General features: G+C 31.9%; 2 protein-coding genes across 3 annotated transcripts; one reads left to right on the plus strand and one right to left on the minus strand.

The window, feature by feature from the left end:
- Positions 1 to 12,814: 12,814 nt before the first annotated feature.
- Positions 12,815 to 14,903, plus strand: LOC143543656 (glucosidase 2 subunit beta-like). Of its 2 annotated transcripts, XM_077035926.1 has the most exons (6): positions 12,815 to 13,006; positions 13,079 to 13,192; positions 14,183 to 14,278; positions 14,354 to 14,536; positions 14,648 to 14,758; positions 14,798 to 14,903. In XM_077035926.1, the coding sequence occupies exons 1-5, from the start codon at positions 12,889 to 12,891 to the stop codon at positions 14,749 to 14,751; spliced, it is 615 nt and encodes a 204-aa protein (XP_076892041.1). In that variant the 5' UTR covers positions 12,815 to 12,888; the 3' UTR covers positions 14,752 to 14,758; positions 14,798 to 14,903. The 2 variants fall into 2 exon arrangements, with proteins under 2 accessions (XP_076892041.1, XP_076892040.1); XM_077035925.1 differs by having other exon boundaries at positions 14,648 to 14,903.
- A 342-nt stretch (positions 14,904 to 15,245) lies between these two features.
- LOC143543666 (RING-H2 finger protein ATL52-like) lies at positions 15,246 to 15,761 on the minus strand. Its single transcript, XM_077035933.1, has one exon. The coding sequence runs from the start codon at positions 15,759 to 15,761 to the stop codon at positions 15,246 to 15,248; it is 516 nt and encodes a 171-aa protein (XP_076892048.1).
- Positions 15,762 to 16,307: the final 546 nt, after the last annotated feature.

Raw genomic sequence — 16,307 nt, forward strand, 5'->3', positions numbered from 1 at the left:
CCCATCGCACCAGAGAACTACATTATGTAATATAACTATTTTATTCTTGGGAAGAATACCGGGTTTTGTCAATTCCTTGAATTTCCTTACTCTTCGTAGGAATCTATTCGATTGTGTGGAACACTCCTAACCGGTCCAAGTTCTTCAAACAAACACTTTTCGGGAAATTGATAGTTTCCACAATGCGAGATGATATATCTTTAGTTTAGGTATTTGGTATATTATCTTCTTCTTTCCTAAATTGTAAACAAAAAAAAAACCTAGTCTAAAAAAAATATTATTGTAAGAGCCGAAATCACTCATTGAATCTATCAAAATACCAATGGGTAAGAATCTTATAATAAAACCTGATATGGGAGTCTACAAACAGGTTGAAGTTTGTCTGTCTATATTTCGACCACTCCATTGTAATATGATCTTGAGGAAAATAAATAAGACGCCTTTTCGATTTGACTTCCAATACTTTTAAAAAAAACTCCTTCGAGACAATAAAGTCCTCCAAAGGCAAACTATAACCTTCGTTACTAAGTCGATTACTTCATCATTACTTCTCACTGGAGTACTTTATTTTCGTATAAGCCTAGATGGCTAATCATACTTCATTTGGTGATTCTTAAACCACTGGTTCACATCAATAATTTACTTGGTCTTGTGATGAATTGATGATCCTAAAGGTCCTAGTCAACTACTAACAATTTTCCATCCTCTTTGATTTGGGACCGTCATGGATCCGGGTATATTAAATTAACAAAGTTGTAAAATATAAAACGAGATACATACGTGTTACTCTCATCTATATAACTTACGTTGAATTTCGAGGACAAAATTCCTGTAAGCTGGGAAGACTGTAACAACCCCAAAAATGGGGCTAATTTTTTTTTTCTGAAAACAAAAAGAGAGAAAACTTACTATTAGATACCGAGTGAAATGTTATTCGAATAATGGAAGCGATTGTACGTCAATGGGCTTGGCCTGAACAGTTGAAATAATAACTAATGGTATCGGTCGATGATTACGTAGAACCCGATAGAGATATGGATAAACTTAATAATAATAATAATACCGTAATTTAAAACATGGGCTCGACCCGAATTAAGCAAAAGAAACCGAGACTTGTTTAACCCAAACAAACCCGAACCTGGATATTTCAAAAATCATATGAACCATTTAATATTATTTAAATCATACAGAGTATCCAAAATATTTAACCTGAACATCAACAATTTCGTTTATTGTCGTCCGGTCACCGAATCATAGGAAATGAAAACCGATAAACGAGATTCGTGACACGCTAGATATAATCTAAATCACATAACCCTATATTATATATTAAAACTGGTTCCCTTATTATATATTTATAACTTATTATTTGAATTTTATAAATATAACAAAGATATTTATATGATTAAAGATATCATGAAATATTGCAAAATTACCAAAACCAAATCTTAATCCCTGCACCCTATCAAAATTATCTACAGCTCCCTGGCTCCACTCACGTTTGAGTAGTTCTTCTCCCAATCAATGTTTTTGCATGCCCCATAACCCAAGAAATCCTTTGCAATTAGAAATCTTCTTCATCTCTCCCATAATTCCTCATTTAAATCAATATCAACATCTCATATGCAAACACCTACAACTCTTTGATATCTCTCGAAGAACCTGTCCATCCATCAAGAACAAGAGGAATACCTGCCATAATCTTAGCTTCTCTCTGTATAATCCGAACCAACCAAGATATCAAGAAATCAGGCCAGAAGTCTTCTGCTGTTGCTCGTGGATCAGTGCGAGAACCGGCCCTAAATCTGTGTCTCTCTATGCTCACGAATTATCCCAGAACCCACATAACCAAACCTATGGAATCCGTCCACCTGTTCGAGGTAACCACGGGCACTTGTTTACCATTATTTTTGTTTATTTCTAAGTATTTTAAGACCCATGTGTTCTAAAAATGATGAGGCTTATTCATGAAAAATCATTTACTGGTCACAAATTCATTCCAGAACCCTAACTCTTTATCCACTATAAACTGATTTTTACAAGCCTCAAATCCTAACTGAAAACTCAGTTCCTAAACCGAATAAACGGGGTATAAACGGAACTTATTAATTTGTTAAACTTACAGGAACCCATAAAGAATATAAACTGTTTTGAACCTAAAAGTCTTGGCAGAAACGGTGGTGAAACCATGACCAAATTGGAACCATCTTAGCTGCCCAATTTCACGAGTAAAACTATTCAAAAACGAACCCAAACCAAGACTGTATAAAATCTGGAATTTCTCCATACTTTTGAGAAGCTTATAACATCACGTGGAGCCCCTAAAATGGCAAAGCTAAAATTTCAAATGATAGTATAAACACTTTGATATTTAACTTAAAAACCGTCACTTTAAAAACCCGTAGAACCCAAAGAACCGACCCAAAAACACAACCCCCATGTATGACATCTTTTTATGTCCATGAATGGTACTTATAATGGGGTTACTGTAGGCAAAGAATCTGTCCAAAAGCTGTTAAGAGTTTCATATGTCGTTATAAAAACCGAATAAAAGGTGTTAACGGGCCAAACCGAACCTATAAGCAGCCATATTAACTTTTGGGTGTTTAAAATGATTTTCAGAAGTTAAACATGCTTATTTAAGTCCTCAAATCTAGAAACGGCCAGCCCCAGCCGATAATAATAAAATGTGTATTATAAACCGTTTAAACCGACACTTTTGTGACCCGTTAAACTAAGATATGAGCCCTGCAACCTAAATAATACTATAACATTTTTTTCAGACTTAAGGATAATGTGTTCATGGTACATAATCTGTTCCAAAACTATTTTAAGTGAAACATTGTTTTTAAAACCGAACAAAAGGCGCTAACGGGCCCAAACTACGAAACAGAAAATATTGATTTTAAAACAGAAAGTTTTAAGTTAAATGTGTTTATTTTAAACCCTAAACATAATATAAATCAGCCCCGAAAGATGCCTATAAACCGTGCGTTAAAAATCATCCAAACCGGCACTTTGGTAACCCTTTTATTAAGAAACAAGCCGTGCAACCTAAGTAACAATATGATGTCTTTTTGCAGCCCAAAACATATTATTTTACTGATATATAAGCTGGTCGTAACCATTAATACACGAATCACATTGTCTTTCTTAAACCGAACTAGAACCTAAACGAGCCAAAACTGGGTCTGTTATTGAAAATGCAGCAATGAACATCTTTTTAAAACCCATGAAATGTCAAAACAACCTATTTTTATTTATTACAACAGGCCCTAGCATGTTACTTGACGAAGAGTGAGTTTTTGTTAAAAATATAACGAAAGGGCATTTTTCGAAACCGGTTATTTCTCAAAAACTGATAGTATTAGAATGTGTTTTTGAAACAGAGGCTGGTGAGTTTAAATGCCTTGATAAAAGCTATGAAATGTTTAAGGGAAAATGTATTTACAAGATGGGCCCGTTTGCAAGCTTAAACTCATTGTTTCGTTAAAACAGACGAGCGAGCCGACTTTTAAAGACTAAAATGCTTCAAAAATATAAATGGAAATTTTTCCATAAGTGATATGTAAAATACTTTATTATAACTTTATAAACCGTTTTCATTATTTATAACGCCCTTTTTGTAAAGAAATGGCGTTTATACACGAGTTACGGTAAAACCGACTTAAACCGAACAAGCGTTTTGAAACATATAAAATTATGATTATGAAGTTTTTTATTTTTAGCAGAAAGTATGAATCAATAAAATCACAATTTGAGTTTTACTTATTTTATAAAAACTATCCAAGTCTTTAACTCGTTTTTGCCAAAATAAACGTTAAACGAAGGTACATGGACTAAAACCGTACAACCCCAAACTTTCAGACCTGCAAATAACTCATTTTTATAACATATATTTTTCTGGAAAATGGGATATATCAACATATACACTTTTCTTTAAAGACATATTGTTGAAAACGGACAACACCGGTGATGGTCGGCATTGTTATCCTTCGTAATCTCATGACATGATGTTCCAACCAATAATCATTAAACCTTTTATATGAATAAATATATAGCTTCTAGGGTCATATGATAATCCGAAAACCCGAACTTTCTAAAAATGGAAACTTTATCAAAATCCGACAAATGAACCAAGGTAACTAAAACTCCCGGAAGTTGAATTATATACGTAACACAAAACATCAATCTTATTAAGTTATTTAAGTACAAACTTCCTGTAAAAGGAAACTTTTACTCATTGAGAACCAAATGCGTTGGAAAAACACTTAGAATTAACTAGTACACAATACCAATGGTGAATTTTACATTGTTTTTCGATAACTTATTGTTGATAAAAATATGTACTAGGCGTACTTGGTGATTTCTAGCATAGTGCAAGCTCATTGATTATCCTTCATATACATATTGCATACGGACTGATGTGAGTTTCGTGCTGCCCTTTTTACTTAAACTTTTTGGGTTGGATACATGCTGGTTTTACTTATGGTGTGATATTTATCAAGAGGTGTTTTACTGCTAAATTTTGTCCCAACTTTACACAATCATTAGCCCAAGGGAATGGGCCGGAGGCTTGTATGGGTAGTACTATTTGGGAGACCCCCACGCACAGTGACCCTATGTTGGGTAAACCACACTAAGATCTGCGGATCGTTGCGGCATATAACCTACGTGTTTGATTATTACTTTTAGCAGGGTGATAGTCCGGGACGGTTTAACTTCTAGTATGAGTTGGGGATACTTATGCTAGTTGCAGGTTTGATTGTGGACTTGACTGATGTGCACCATGCTTTATACTTACATACACGCAAACTTGCGCGCTTTTATAAATGAACTGTTTTATGTGTATGTGAGCTAAACTCACGAACTCACCAACTTTTTAGTTGACACTTTTTAGCATGTATTCAGGTACCTTATGGATAGTGATTTGGATTATCATTGTAATGAGTATGACTAAAGATAGAGGCGTAAGTCGAACAAGAACAAAGAAGATTAGATGCCAATGAGATTAGTAGAACCCAACACGGATTGCAGCAGTGACAGAGAAGAGAAGAGATAGTTGTGTAGTAACACCTTGTCATAAATACTTAGTACAAATATTGTAACTTATCTTTATCAATAATATTCCGCTGCTTACACATGGTACCAATTTGTCCATAAAACTCCTAGGCCCCCATGGCAGGGTGTGACATTAATATTAATGTTTCGATCAGTGTAATAGAATTCAAGCCTATGTACGGAAGTCTTGCATTCCCAAGCATGATGTTTTATATCAATTACAATTATTTTTGTTTTATGTTTTTGTTTGTATTTATATTAATAATTATATGATTTTTTCTTATAATCTCTTTAGGTTATATATATATAAATCGAAGATTCAATGGAGATCTTCTCTATTTCCTTTTTTCAGGTAACGCGATTTAAATTTTCCGGTTGTAAATTCTAACATCAAATTTACATTTTTTCGCATGATTCAAATCTTCCATAATTTGTAATTAATTAATTATATTATATTAATATTTAATTTTATCATTTCAGGTTATTGTCCGCAACTTGATATAGCTAATTGATTTCATGGATTGAGGATTGTTTGATAAGATGCCTTTTATTTATGTTTAATATTAATGTATATTTCTGTTAGTATTCATGTATTTATTTATTTTTCACAATTTATGTAATTCAATTGATTATTATATAATCTGGAAATAAAATTTAGTTCATTATTCTATAAGACATTAAATTATCTATAGTAAGATAATCAATCTTATATTATTGTTGGTCAAAGTCCAATTAATTTACCAATGTCAACGCAATTTAAAACGTTATTATGCTTTCCAGTATTATCTTACGTTACATTTTTAGATTTATACACATTTAATATGACAATTTAGAAACTGATTTTCCCCCTTCAAATGCCATATATATATATACATATATATATAGGGGATGGATCATGCGAGAAGTCAAGTTACAGCGAGAAGTGCGAGAAATCAATCCAGACCATTGATTATGTGTAATCAATGTATTAGAAATGTTATGGCAAACTTGTAATTATTAATATATTAATCTACCAATATTTTAATAAAGAATGGTAGTTTAGTATTCGTTGTTTAGACTTTTCAAAGTGAAACTTATGTCATTAATAACATTTATTTGTTATTATTACTAACTAAATGAAAGTTATCTTTAAATTTTATTAATTGTTATTTTTGATTAATGTTTTAATTAAACTAATGTTAAACAAATATAATTTCAACCAAATACTATAGTATCTTCAATCATATTTCTTCAAATGCGTTAAATAATATATATTGCTTACACAAATTTATGTATTATAAACACATGCATATTAATGTATTGTGTAGGTGGAATCATGAATGCATATGTGAAAATTTTATAATTGTAGGCTATTAATATGATTTGTTATTTATTATATGTAGTATAATATGAATATATATATATATATATATATATATATATATGTAGGTTCATATATGTACTGTGTATCTAGTATTTCGAATTGTGTACGTGTGATTTTTATCGCATGTAGGTTCATTTATGAACTGTGTAGGTTCATATATTACCGTGTAGGTTGTATTTCCAATGGTGGATGTATATTTTTTTATCTTGTGTAGGTTCATTTATGTATTGTATAGACTTATATATGTACTATGTAGGTTGTATTTCAAATTGTGTACGTGTAATTTTATTCATGTGTATGTTCATTTATGTACTGTGTAATTTGTCGGCGCTATTGAATTTAAGAACAATTATATGGATAAAGGTATGAAATTCAAATTACGGGAAAAAAATATTATTGATAAATCAACAAAATTGAATTTGATAAAATATCAAAAAAAAAATTTAATATAGGTTGATTTAGCTATATTTTAAATAATAAAAAGACAAATTAATTATAACTTCTCCATACATTATGATTTACCAAATATGAAAAGATGCACAGTTTACTATAACACCCTTTTCATTAAATAAATGACAAAATAAAAGAAAAATATGATTGGTTGAATTCATTTCTCGCACTTCTCGCAATAAAAAACACTTCTGAAATGAACCTAATCCTATATATATATATATATATATATATATATATATATATATATATATATATATATATATATATATATATATATTAAAATTTAATTCTCATCATTTATATGAAATTTACAAAAATATGTTATAGAGTTTGAATTTCACCATTTGTTATAAAATATCTTTGTCAAATTCAATTTAATATATTTTCATGATTTTCATTATTGGTCAAATTTTATTTAATATATTTTCATGATTTTAATTACGTAAATACAATAATTAAGTTTCCATGATTTTCATTTATTTCCACATTTCCATGATTTTATTATTGGTCAAATTCTACTTAAAAGATTCTTGTATTAAGTGAAGTTCCTATGGTGTTTTAAAATTTTATATTATCTACATACTATTTCATATTAATATTAAATGTATTTTATTAATATAACCGTCTATTAAGCATAACAAATTTATACCATATTAAATAAGCAATTTGAAAATTTTAAAAGATGTTTATAGTTTTCAATCTCATCAAACTTTACCTTTACCTTTTATTTATTTTAACTATATATTATTTAGTTAATCAACTTAAAAAAATGGGAAGTTTTTTGAATTTTGAATTCCAAAAAAAATATTTAATGCAGTTGGTTGTGAAAATTAATTCAGATTCCTTAATAAGTTACGAAATTTGACCATCAATTTAGTCTTAAGTATAACAAATTTAGATCCTATTAAATATGGAAACTGACAAATTTAAAATATTTTTTATAGTTTCTAATTACAACTATCAATATTAATGTCTTCAATCTCAACAAACTTTTAATCTTATATATTTGACAAATTGTTAATTAGACATAAATATCAAAATTAATGTATAAAATTGAAAAAAAAATAAATATATAATGAAATTGATTGTTAAAGAAGGTACTAATCATCATTATTTATTTTTAATATTAGCAAAAATTATTTCACCAATCTCAACGAAAGTTAAAAGATTTTTATACTTTATAAATCAGTTGTTGTCATTTTCCATATTATTTGTTCGATATATTTTCATAAACCGTTTATTATTAACACAATTAACATTATATTATGATCATATTACCAAAAATCAAATTATTTAAATGTTAATGATTTACAAAATAGTTATAAATCTAATGGTTTTGACTATTAACGCTTTCCAAAACATCCGGGTAATTATGGAAGTCAACTTAAATCATTTAAACTCTAATTTATTTTAATTCACACTAATAATATTGTTACAAAGATTTTTGTATTTTAAGAATGATTTCAAATATTATAACAACTAACTACCATTTGACCAAAATGATATAATCACAATTAATGATACTATATTTTGCCAACTTCAAACCATTTATACTTTCTATATATGTAAATCGTTTGATTTTAAGCTTTTACAATGGATGTTGACCACTAATTAATTTATTAGTTATGAGTTATGACGTTTCTTTAAAATCAATTTTGAAGGGCATTTATGACACAATTAGAGCTTTTACTTTTCAATAATTCTTAAAACGGACTTTTTTTTCAGATTTTTCAAACGATTACGTACTACATATAATAATTTTTAACTTTTATTATATTATTCATTCGTAGAGAAAGTTTATGTCTCAAAATCCTATGGCTCAATTGTCAGTCGTGTGTTTATCTATGATTATTTGTTTGAAATTGAAGATTACTAAAACCGGTATCATAAAGAACTATGATACTCATTAATTACACACACACACACAAATATTGTTTATATTTGTTGTCAAATTAGTTATGTAAAATGTGTATAAGACAATACATTTGTAAGGTCCCGTTACCGGTAACCCTACTTTCGTGTTGGATTTACTCATAAACACAGTTCTAAATATTAGAGTTAATTAAAACATTTACGCGGAATATAAAACTTTCATAAAACATTACAATATTTCATAACTTGTCTCAAAACGTCCTTTGTCTTTCACATTAAAACATTAAAATTAAAACATCGTAAGTCTTCAGATGCCAGGTTCTTATTCTTCTGCCATGTGTCCCCGCTCAAGCCCGCTGTCTCATCCTACTCACCTGCGTGCATACTAAAAGTCAGCTACGCTGAGTGAGTTCTAGTTAATCACATAATCATACAATACATTCTTTACATTTCATACTTAACCTCTTAACTTTCTTTCATACACACTTAAGTGCTTTTACTTTCATTGTTACCTTCATACTTTCTTTACATACATAATCATACGTTTTAAAGAGCCTTTCGCCCTATAACCTCACAGATATTATAAGGGTCTGGTCCCTAGTTTTCGAATATTAGAATGGTTCGATTCCCTAACATCACAGATATTATAAGGGTCTGGTCCCTACCATCACAGATATTATAAGGGTCTGGTCCCTAGTTTCGAATATTAGAAGGGTTCGATTCCCTAACATCACAGATATTATAAGGGTCTGGTCCTAACATCACAGATATTATAAGGGTCTGGTCCCTAGTTTTCGAATATTAGTAGGGTTCGATTCCCTCTTCGTTACCATACATTATACCCCGAGTATTTTAGGGCTCGGTACCCTTTTCGTAGCCATACAACCATACATCATACCTCGAGTATTATTAGGGCTCGGTACCCTTTTCGTAACCATACAACCATACATCATACCTCGAGTATTATTAGGGCTCGGTACTCTTTTCGTAACCATACGACCATACATCATTATTTCCTTCTTTTATTATCTCTATCACGTTCATACGCATAAGCATTCATATTATACTTACCTTATACATAGCATTACAACCTGACAGTACGTGCAATATCCGAAGATCGTTCACGTACCATCAAGCAATCATTCTTACATAACACATATATCACATAGGGCATACACTTATCACTTAGGATAAATGTATTAACAACACATCAAGTATGCACACAGCCCCGAAAACATAACAAGGAATGGGGCTAGAAACTCACCTGAACACGGTTACGTTCACCGTTAATCGTAATTCCTTTCTTCAGTTGTGCACAGCTGACTGTATAACAAGTATACGTATCAATTAACTATCACTTCTCATAATGTATGTCTATCTTTATATGACCCACAACGAACGGGGGTCCGGGGGCAGCGCCCCTGGCAGCGGGGTCCAGGGGCGGCAGCCCCTAGCAGGGTCCAAGGGGCAGAGCCCCTGGCTGGGGTCGAGCTGCCAGGTCAGCTTGGAAAAATTTTATTTCCATTAACTGTCTTAACACATTTTTCATTAGATTTTTAGTTTACTTCCTAATCGAACTTGGCTTTAGGCGAAGTTAAACCTTAGGCGAACTTAGCTTTAGGCGAAGTTAAACCTTAGGCGAACTTAGCTTTAGACGAAGTTGTCATCAGGCGAACTTGGCTTTAGGCGAAGTTGTCATCAGGCGAACTTGGCCGTAAGCGAAGTTATCAATTAGGCGAACTTGGCCTCAGGCGAAGTTGTCATCAGGCGAACTTAGCTTGCAGGCGAAGTTCATCAGGCGAACTTAGCTTGCAGGCGAAGTTCATCGCTTTGAAGGCGAAGTTGCCCAGACAGCCGCTGTTCGGTTTCTTTCCAGCATTTTGAGCGATTTTAACACCCTTGCTATGGTTCAATATCACCCACTACGCTTCCCGACCATTTTCGGTCACTTAAACACTAAAAGCTTGGATCTTTAAACTTCAAAGATCAAGAATCATACCTTTTTGGGCTTGTTTGGATCTCCTTTACTTGCTAGTACACTAATCTCTCTCTCTCTCGGACCTGCCCGACTCTTCCCTTGGCTCGGCCGGCCGGCGGCGGTATGTGTGTGGTGTGTGTGTGTTTTTGGGGTGTTAGGGAGTTTGGTGAAAATGAAGATATTTTGGGATTTTGGGGGTATTTATATCCCTGAAATCCCATTCTCATTTAACCCATCTCAATTAATCCACGTCCAAGACCCGCCCCCTACCCGATATTAATTAATTACGCGAAATCACTAAACATAACTTCCTTTATTCATCATTAAAATTTTAGGATGTTACAACATTTTTTTGTTGATTTCATTAGAGTATTATGTTTTAATTAACATGTGTTATTTGTACTCATGGTATAATTTATAAACATGATTTAAATTTTCATTTATCTCTGATTGTCTTTGTATGTTTTTGTATTTGAATTAAAATAACAATGCTACGTCTTGTAATTAATGTAAAATGATATTTTTTTTAATTTGACATATACATTTCTTTAAAATTATAATAGATACATATATATATGATTAGATAGTTTCCAATATCATCAAACATTACATTTTATTTATGTGTAAATGTAAATAATGTCTAAATTTCAAGATTTATGCCTTAAATAAAACCCGCATATTTCCGATAACCAATTCTAAATATATATGTTTGAATTCACATTGCAAATTATTATCATTATTATTTTTTGTTTGAATTAGCAAGTAACTAATGTAACCACAAAACATCTTTGCTTCTATTCATTTGCTTTCTATGGTAATAATGAAGTTATTTGCCGTCCGGTAACTATTTTCCGTTTAATATTACAGTATGACCGGGTAATATTATCATTTATTTATAAATGCAACATTTGCATGGTAACTATTTGTTAGTCTTTGTATTTTTTTGTATTTGATTCAAATAAGTTATGATGTCTTATAATTAATGTCAAATTATCATTTATTTATAGATACAACATTTGTATTTCATTAAATTTATATGATGTTATGTATATATTATATTTTTAAATATGTTCCACCCGTGTGTAACCCATGTATTATCCTATTATTAAATATGTTATGATTTTAACTATATGTGTATATTTAATTAGGATGCTATTGTTTTTATATTATTTTTAGGTGGTGGAGCAAAATTAATTTATTTTGATAGAATGTTGAAGAACTTGATTGTGAGTTAATATAAAAGAACAAGGTTAGTCTTTGTGAATGTTTTTTTTGATTCGGTGTACAAGCTATTTTAACTTTGAACTTTTAATATCTAGACAAACTAAATGTTTAACATTTTGGTCAAAACTTGTGTATCATATTTGTGTTGCTTGAATATATTATGTATATTTATTAGGTTTGTTGATATGTTTTTCCACCCGTGTATATTAAACATCGAAGAAGTTGATGGTGGGCTAATATGATGATAACATGTTCATGTCTTCGTTTGGTTTTTTAATTTAGGTGTATAGTAAGTTTGTGTAAGTATTAAGTTTTTATGTTAAATTTTGGTTACAAACTTATGTTAAATATTTGTGTTGGTTTAATTTGCTAGTTATGAAATTTTATGGTTGTCTATATTTATATGGTTGTTTCTATGTTTTCAACCCATGTGTAACATGGGTTACTATTATAGAATATATTGGTGGGTTAGCTACTTTTACATAAATGAATTTCTTATCATCTATGTCAATTCAAGGTAGCCGATAGTCTTCATATCCAGTTGAGTAAGTTGTGTTATTGTTGTTTCCTGTGTAATATTTCTAATTTTCGTGTCTTTAATATCTCTATAAACACAAAATATAAATAACCTACAATAACACCTTATGTTGTCATTTCAAATGACATGTTTTTGTTCGAAAATTTAAATATTTCCACCTGTGCCGTACACGGGTTTACATACTTATCTAATGCACGAAGAACCGGATAAAATTCGTATACCTAAAGAGTCCAAACCCGGATTAAAACCCTGTTACATTAATATCGAAAGTGACCAACACGTTTCAAGTGTTAAACCACAACTAAAGCAGATCCTACGTTTAAAACCACCATCATCACACCATTTCCATTTTCCAACACACACACACCCGTTGACCGAACCGTTGACTCCAATGCTCTAATGGACTCAACGAATCTGTTACTTGTCTTCAATGGCTTCATCTTCTTCTTCTTCACTATCAATTTATTACCATCTTTAACCAACTCATCAAATGTACCCATCGGAATCCACCCTCTAGGTCCTCTATGTGTTCTGTTTTCACAATTTTTTAATTAATTTAAGGCTAATTTGATGGCTTTTTGTGGTGCAGATGAGAAGTACTTTGCTTCTGAGGTGATTAATTGCAAAGACGGATCGAATTCGTTCACTAGAGATCGAGTTAACGACGAGTTTTGTGATTGTGTTGATGGTACTGATGAACCTGGTAATTATTATTATTATTATTATTATTATTATTAAATCCTAATTTATCAATTTTTTATAGAAATTATTAAATTTGACATTAATTACAACTTCTTAGGTCATTATGATTTGAGTTTTACAGATTCAGAGAATATATTTTTTTAATTAAATGAACCTTACAATAATGCCTAGGGTTGTAACTTGTAAATGAACAAGGCCTTGTTCATGTTCGTTCGTTAAGCTTTTATTGGACGCAGCGGCGAAGCTGGGACGAAAACACCAGGGGTGTTCGGACTCAATACGTATAAAGATTTTCATAAACCAGGGTGGCGGGCTCCAAATTTTCGGACGAAAACTAGTAAATTTGCACTACGTATAAAATTTTTTGGACTAAAACGCATAAATTTACACTACTGAGCAACAAAAAAAAACAAAAAAAAAACAGGGGTGACTGGAGCCACCTTGGGCCACAATACAAGTTTCCCCCTTGATTGGACGAGCGAACAGTTAACGAATACAAGCAATGTTTTATTTTATTTGGTTGTACGTGAACGGTACCCGCACACAAACAATGTTTTATTTTATTTGGCTAATCGAGAATGGTCAGTGTCAATGGTTTGGTCTGGCTACCAAGTTTGTGTTGGTGTTTTTTTTTAACATTCATATTCATATGTTAAGTTTACATATAAATTAATCACAGAATACTCATACATATTTTTGTATTATAGTTAATAATATTTTTTAAATCTATACATGATAAGATTAGAAAAGTAAAAAACCTTTAACAAACAAAGATAAACAAACAAACATTAAAGAACGTAAACGAACACGATTGAACTAACATGACCTCTGTTTGTGTTTGTTCATTTAGTTAATCGAACATAAACAAACTTTCCGCCAAGCGTTCGGTTTGTTTACAGCTCCTAACAATGCCCAGACATATTTGCTTCTGGAATACAATTGACATATATACACTCATACATGATTAAATTTTTGTTCCTCTGATTTGCAGGAACAAATGCTTGTCCTACTGCAAAGTTTTATTGCAGAAATGTGGGAAGTTCACCTCGGTTTCTATTCTCGTCTCGTGTGAATGATCAAATTTGTGGTATTCTTCATGAACTAGCCATGATATTAATAATATGTTCATTGATATTGTGTTTTATAATATTTTCTTTACTAGATTGTTGTGATGGGAGTGATGAGTATGATGGTGGTATCAACTGTCCTAATACATGTATTATGGGCGGGCATACCGAAATCAAGCCAGTAAATTATGGTTCCCGAGTCAATAAATTTGGTTCTCGTGGCACCAAACAAAAACGGGTTGGTTTTAACGGGGACGACACCTTCCAAAAACTCCAAGGTAACACATGACATCATATCGATATTGAAGTCGAACTAGTTGTTCGTTTGACTTTTAAAAGTCAACTATACATTTTCGTGTCTAGCAATGACATTAGTTACATGATTGCAGGTTTGAAGGTTTTGATAGTCATACAGGTGATTATTATCGCCTTTTTAGTCTTTCTTTGTCAGTTTCGTTGGCGGGCTAATTCGAGGAGGAGAAATTCTCGTTGATGAACGCGTTATTTGATGATTATATTAGTTTTAGAAAAATATTTAGTTGAAAATCCGGGACTGGTGATTTCGTAATTCAAATACTATTTTTGTATATGTAGAATTGGTTAGTTGTAGTGTAAAGAGGGGCTGAAAGCCCATTGTGCTGGATATGCATAAGCTAATGTTTTCTTCTGAATTTATTTTTTAGAACATAAAAAAGGAGACATTATCACATATACATTAATAAAATTTCAAGTCAAAACGGGTTGTATTCGTATCAACTTGTGAAAACATGTATGTGTTTAGGTTCATGTGGCTGACACATTTTTCGTATTCTAGCCGTCATGGATTTTAATCTTGTGTTGATTTAAACCGTCTACTTGTGAACAGAATCCATTTAACAACCCTTGTTATCATAATCAAATTTGTTCAAACATGTATAAAATGATAGTCTTGAGCTGATAATATGTACAGATTTAAAGAAACCTTCACAACTGAACCAATGAACCGGCTTACTCGACGGGCCTTGATGTTAAGATCGACAACAGAACATGATCATGAGCCCGAGGAGTCGCACAAGCCCGACAAAGAGGACAATTATCATGCGAAAAAAGCCACATATCAATACACGAAACATGAAAAACATGTGAACATTCGGGCATGATCCTAACATCCTCATTTTCTTCAAACTCGCCCAAACAAACCGCACACGTCCCTTCTTTAAACTCCTTCGTGTACTTATGAACCGCCAACATGGTCGACAAACCAATGGACCCCATCCCGTTTGAGCTCGATCCGCCAATGTCAATAGCTGGGAGGTATAACCTGAAGTTAGGGTCACGGCTAACCCGGATCCTAGGACTGCGGTGCATATTTGGTGGTCTAGCTGGCTCAGCATGCGTTTGAGAAGCACGTTTAAGACAGTTAACAGCTATGCAATGAATAAAGCCCACGAAAACAACGCCAGAAAGGACCCCAAGAGCCCCGACTAAGAGCGGGTCGACAGTGTTGGTATCCGATAAGCCCATAGCGTAGAGATATCGAGAGTTTAAGGAGGTAACTTAATGGTTTCTAGTACTAAAATGTGTATATATGGTGAGGTTTTGCTAATGTGGATGGACAAGGTGTATTTGCAGGACTTTGATCTCAAATTTGGAGGCAAATAAATGTGTTATGTATGTATATATGACCAAGGTAGTATTTTATTGGTCAAGACAAAATAATAGCCGTGAAAAAGAGTTGCTGTTCTTTTGCGGCGACACAATATGATTTTTTGTTTTTGAAGGAAAAATGTTTGACCAAACTTTTTTGTTTAATTAAAAAAATAGGCCCAATTTGATAAATTGTTGGAACTGATCCATTGTCAACTGATCCAGGCCCAAATTCCGTCAACCTGCGAAGGCCCACAAGTAAATGGAATTGGAATTTCTTGGGTGTTAATCGTGTCGGGTTGACAGATTAAGTTGTTCCACCTAACACGAGTACATGACCATATTTTTATTCGTGTCAAAAACATTGATGTTAACTTATAGGAATTGGATAAGGTCTAATGTGTAGTTGATCAAATAGAGAGA

This window comes from Bidens hawaiensis, unplaced genomic scaffold (genome assembly GCF_021521415.1).
Source record: "Bidens hawaiensis isolate Kalapana, Puna unplaced genomic scaffold, B.hawaiensis_p1.1 tig00013245_1, whole genome shotgun sequence".
In the NCBI taxonomy this organism is placed as follows: Eukaryota; Viridiplantae; Streptophyta; class Magnoliopsida; order Asterales; family Asteraceae; genus Bidens; species Bidens hawaiensis.

Excerpts from the sequence above, each read along its gene's own strand:
- LOC143543656 (XM_077035925.1), top strand. The coding sequence starts at position 12,889 with ATGGACTCAACGAATCTGTTACTTGTCTTCAATGGCTTCATCTTCTTC. Across the intron at positions 13,007-13,078 it reads CATCGGAATCCACCCTCTAG|ATGAGAAGTACTTTGCTTCT; the intron begins GTCCTCTATGTG and ends TTTGTGGTGCAG. Across the intron at positions 14,537-14,647 it reads CACCTTCCAAAAACTCCAAG|GTTTGAAGGTTTTGATAGTC; the intron begins GTAACACATGAC and ends ACATGATTGCAG.
- LOC143543666 (XM_077035933.1), bottom strand. The coding sequence starts at position 15,761 with ATGGGCTTATCGGATACCAACACTGTCGACCCGCTCTTAGTCGGGGCT.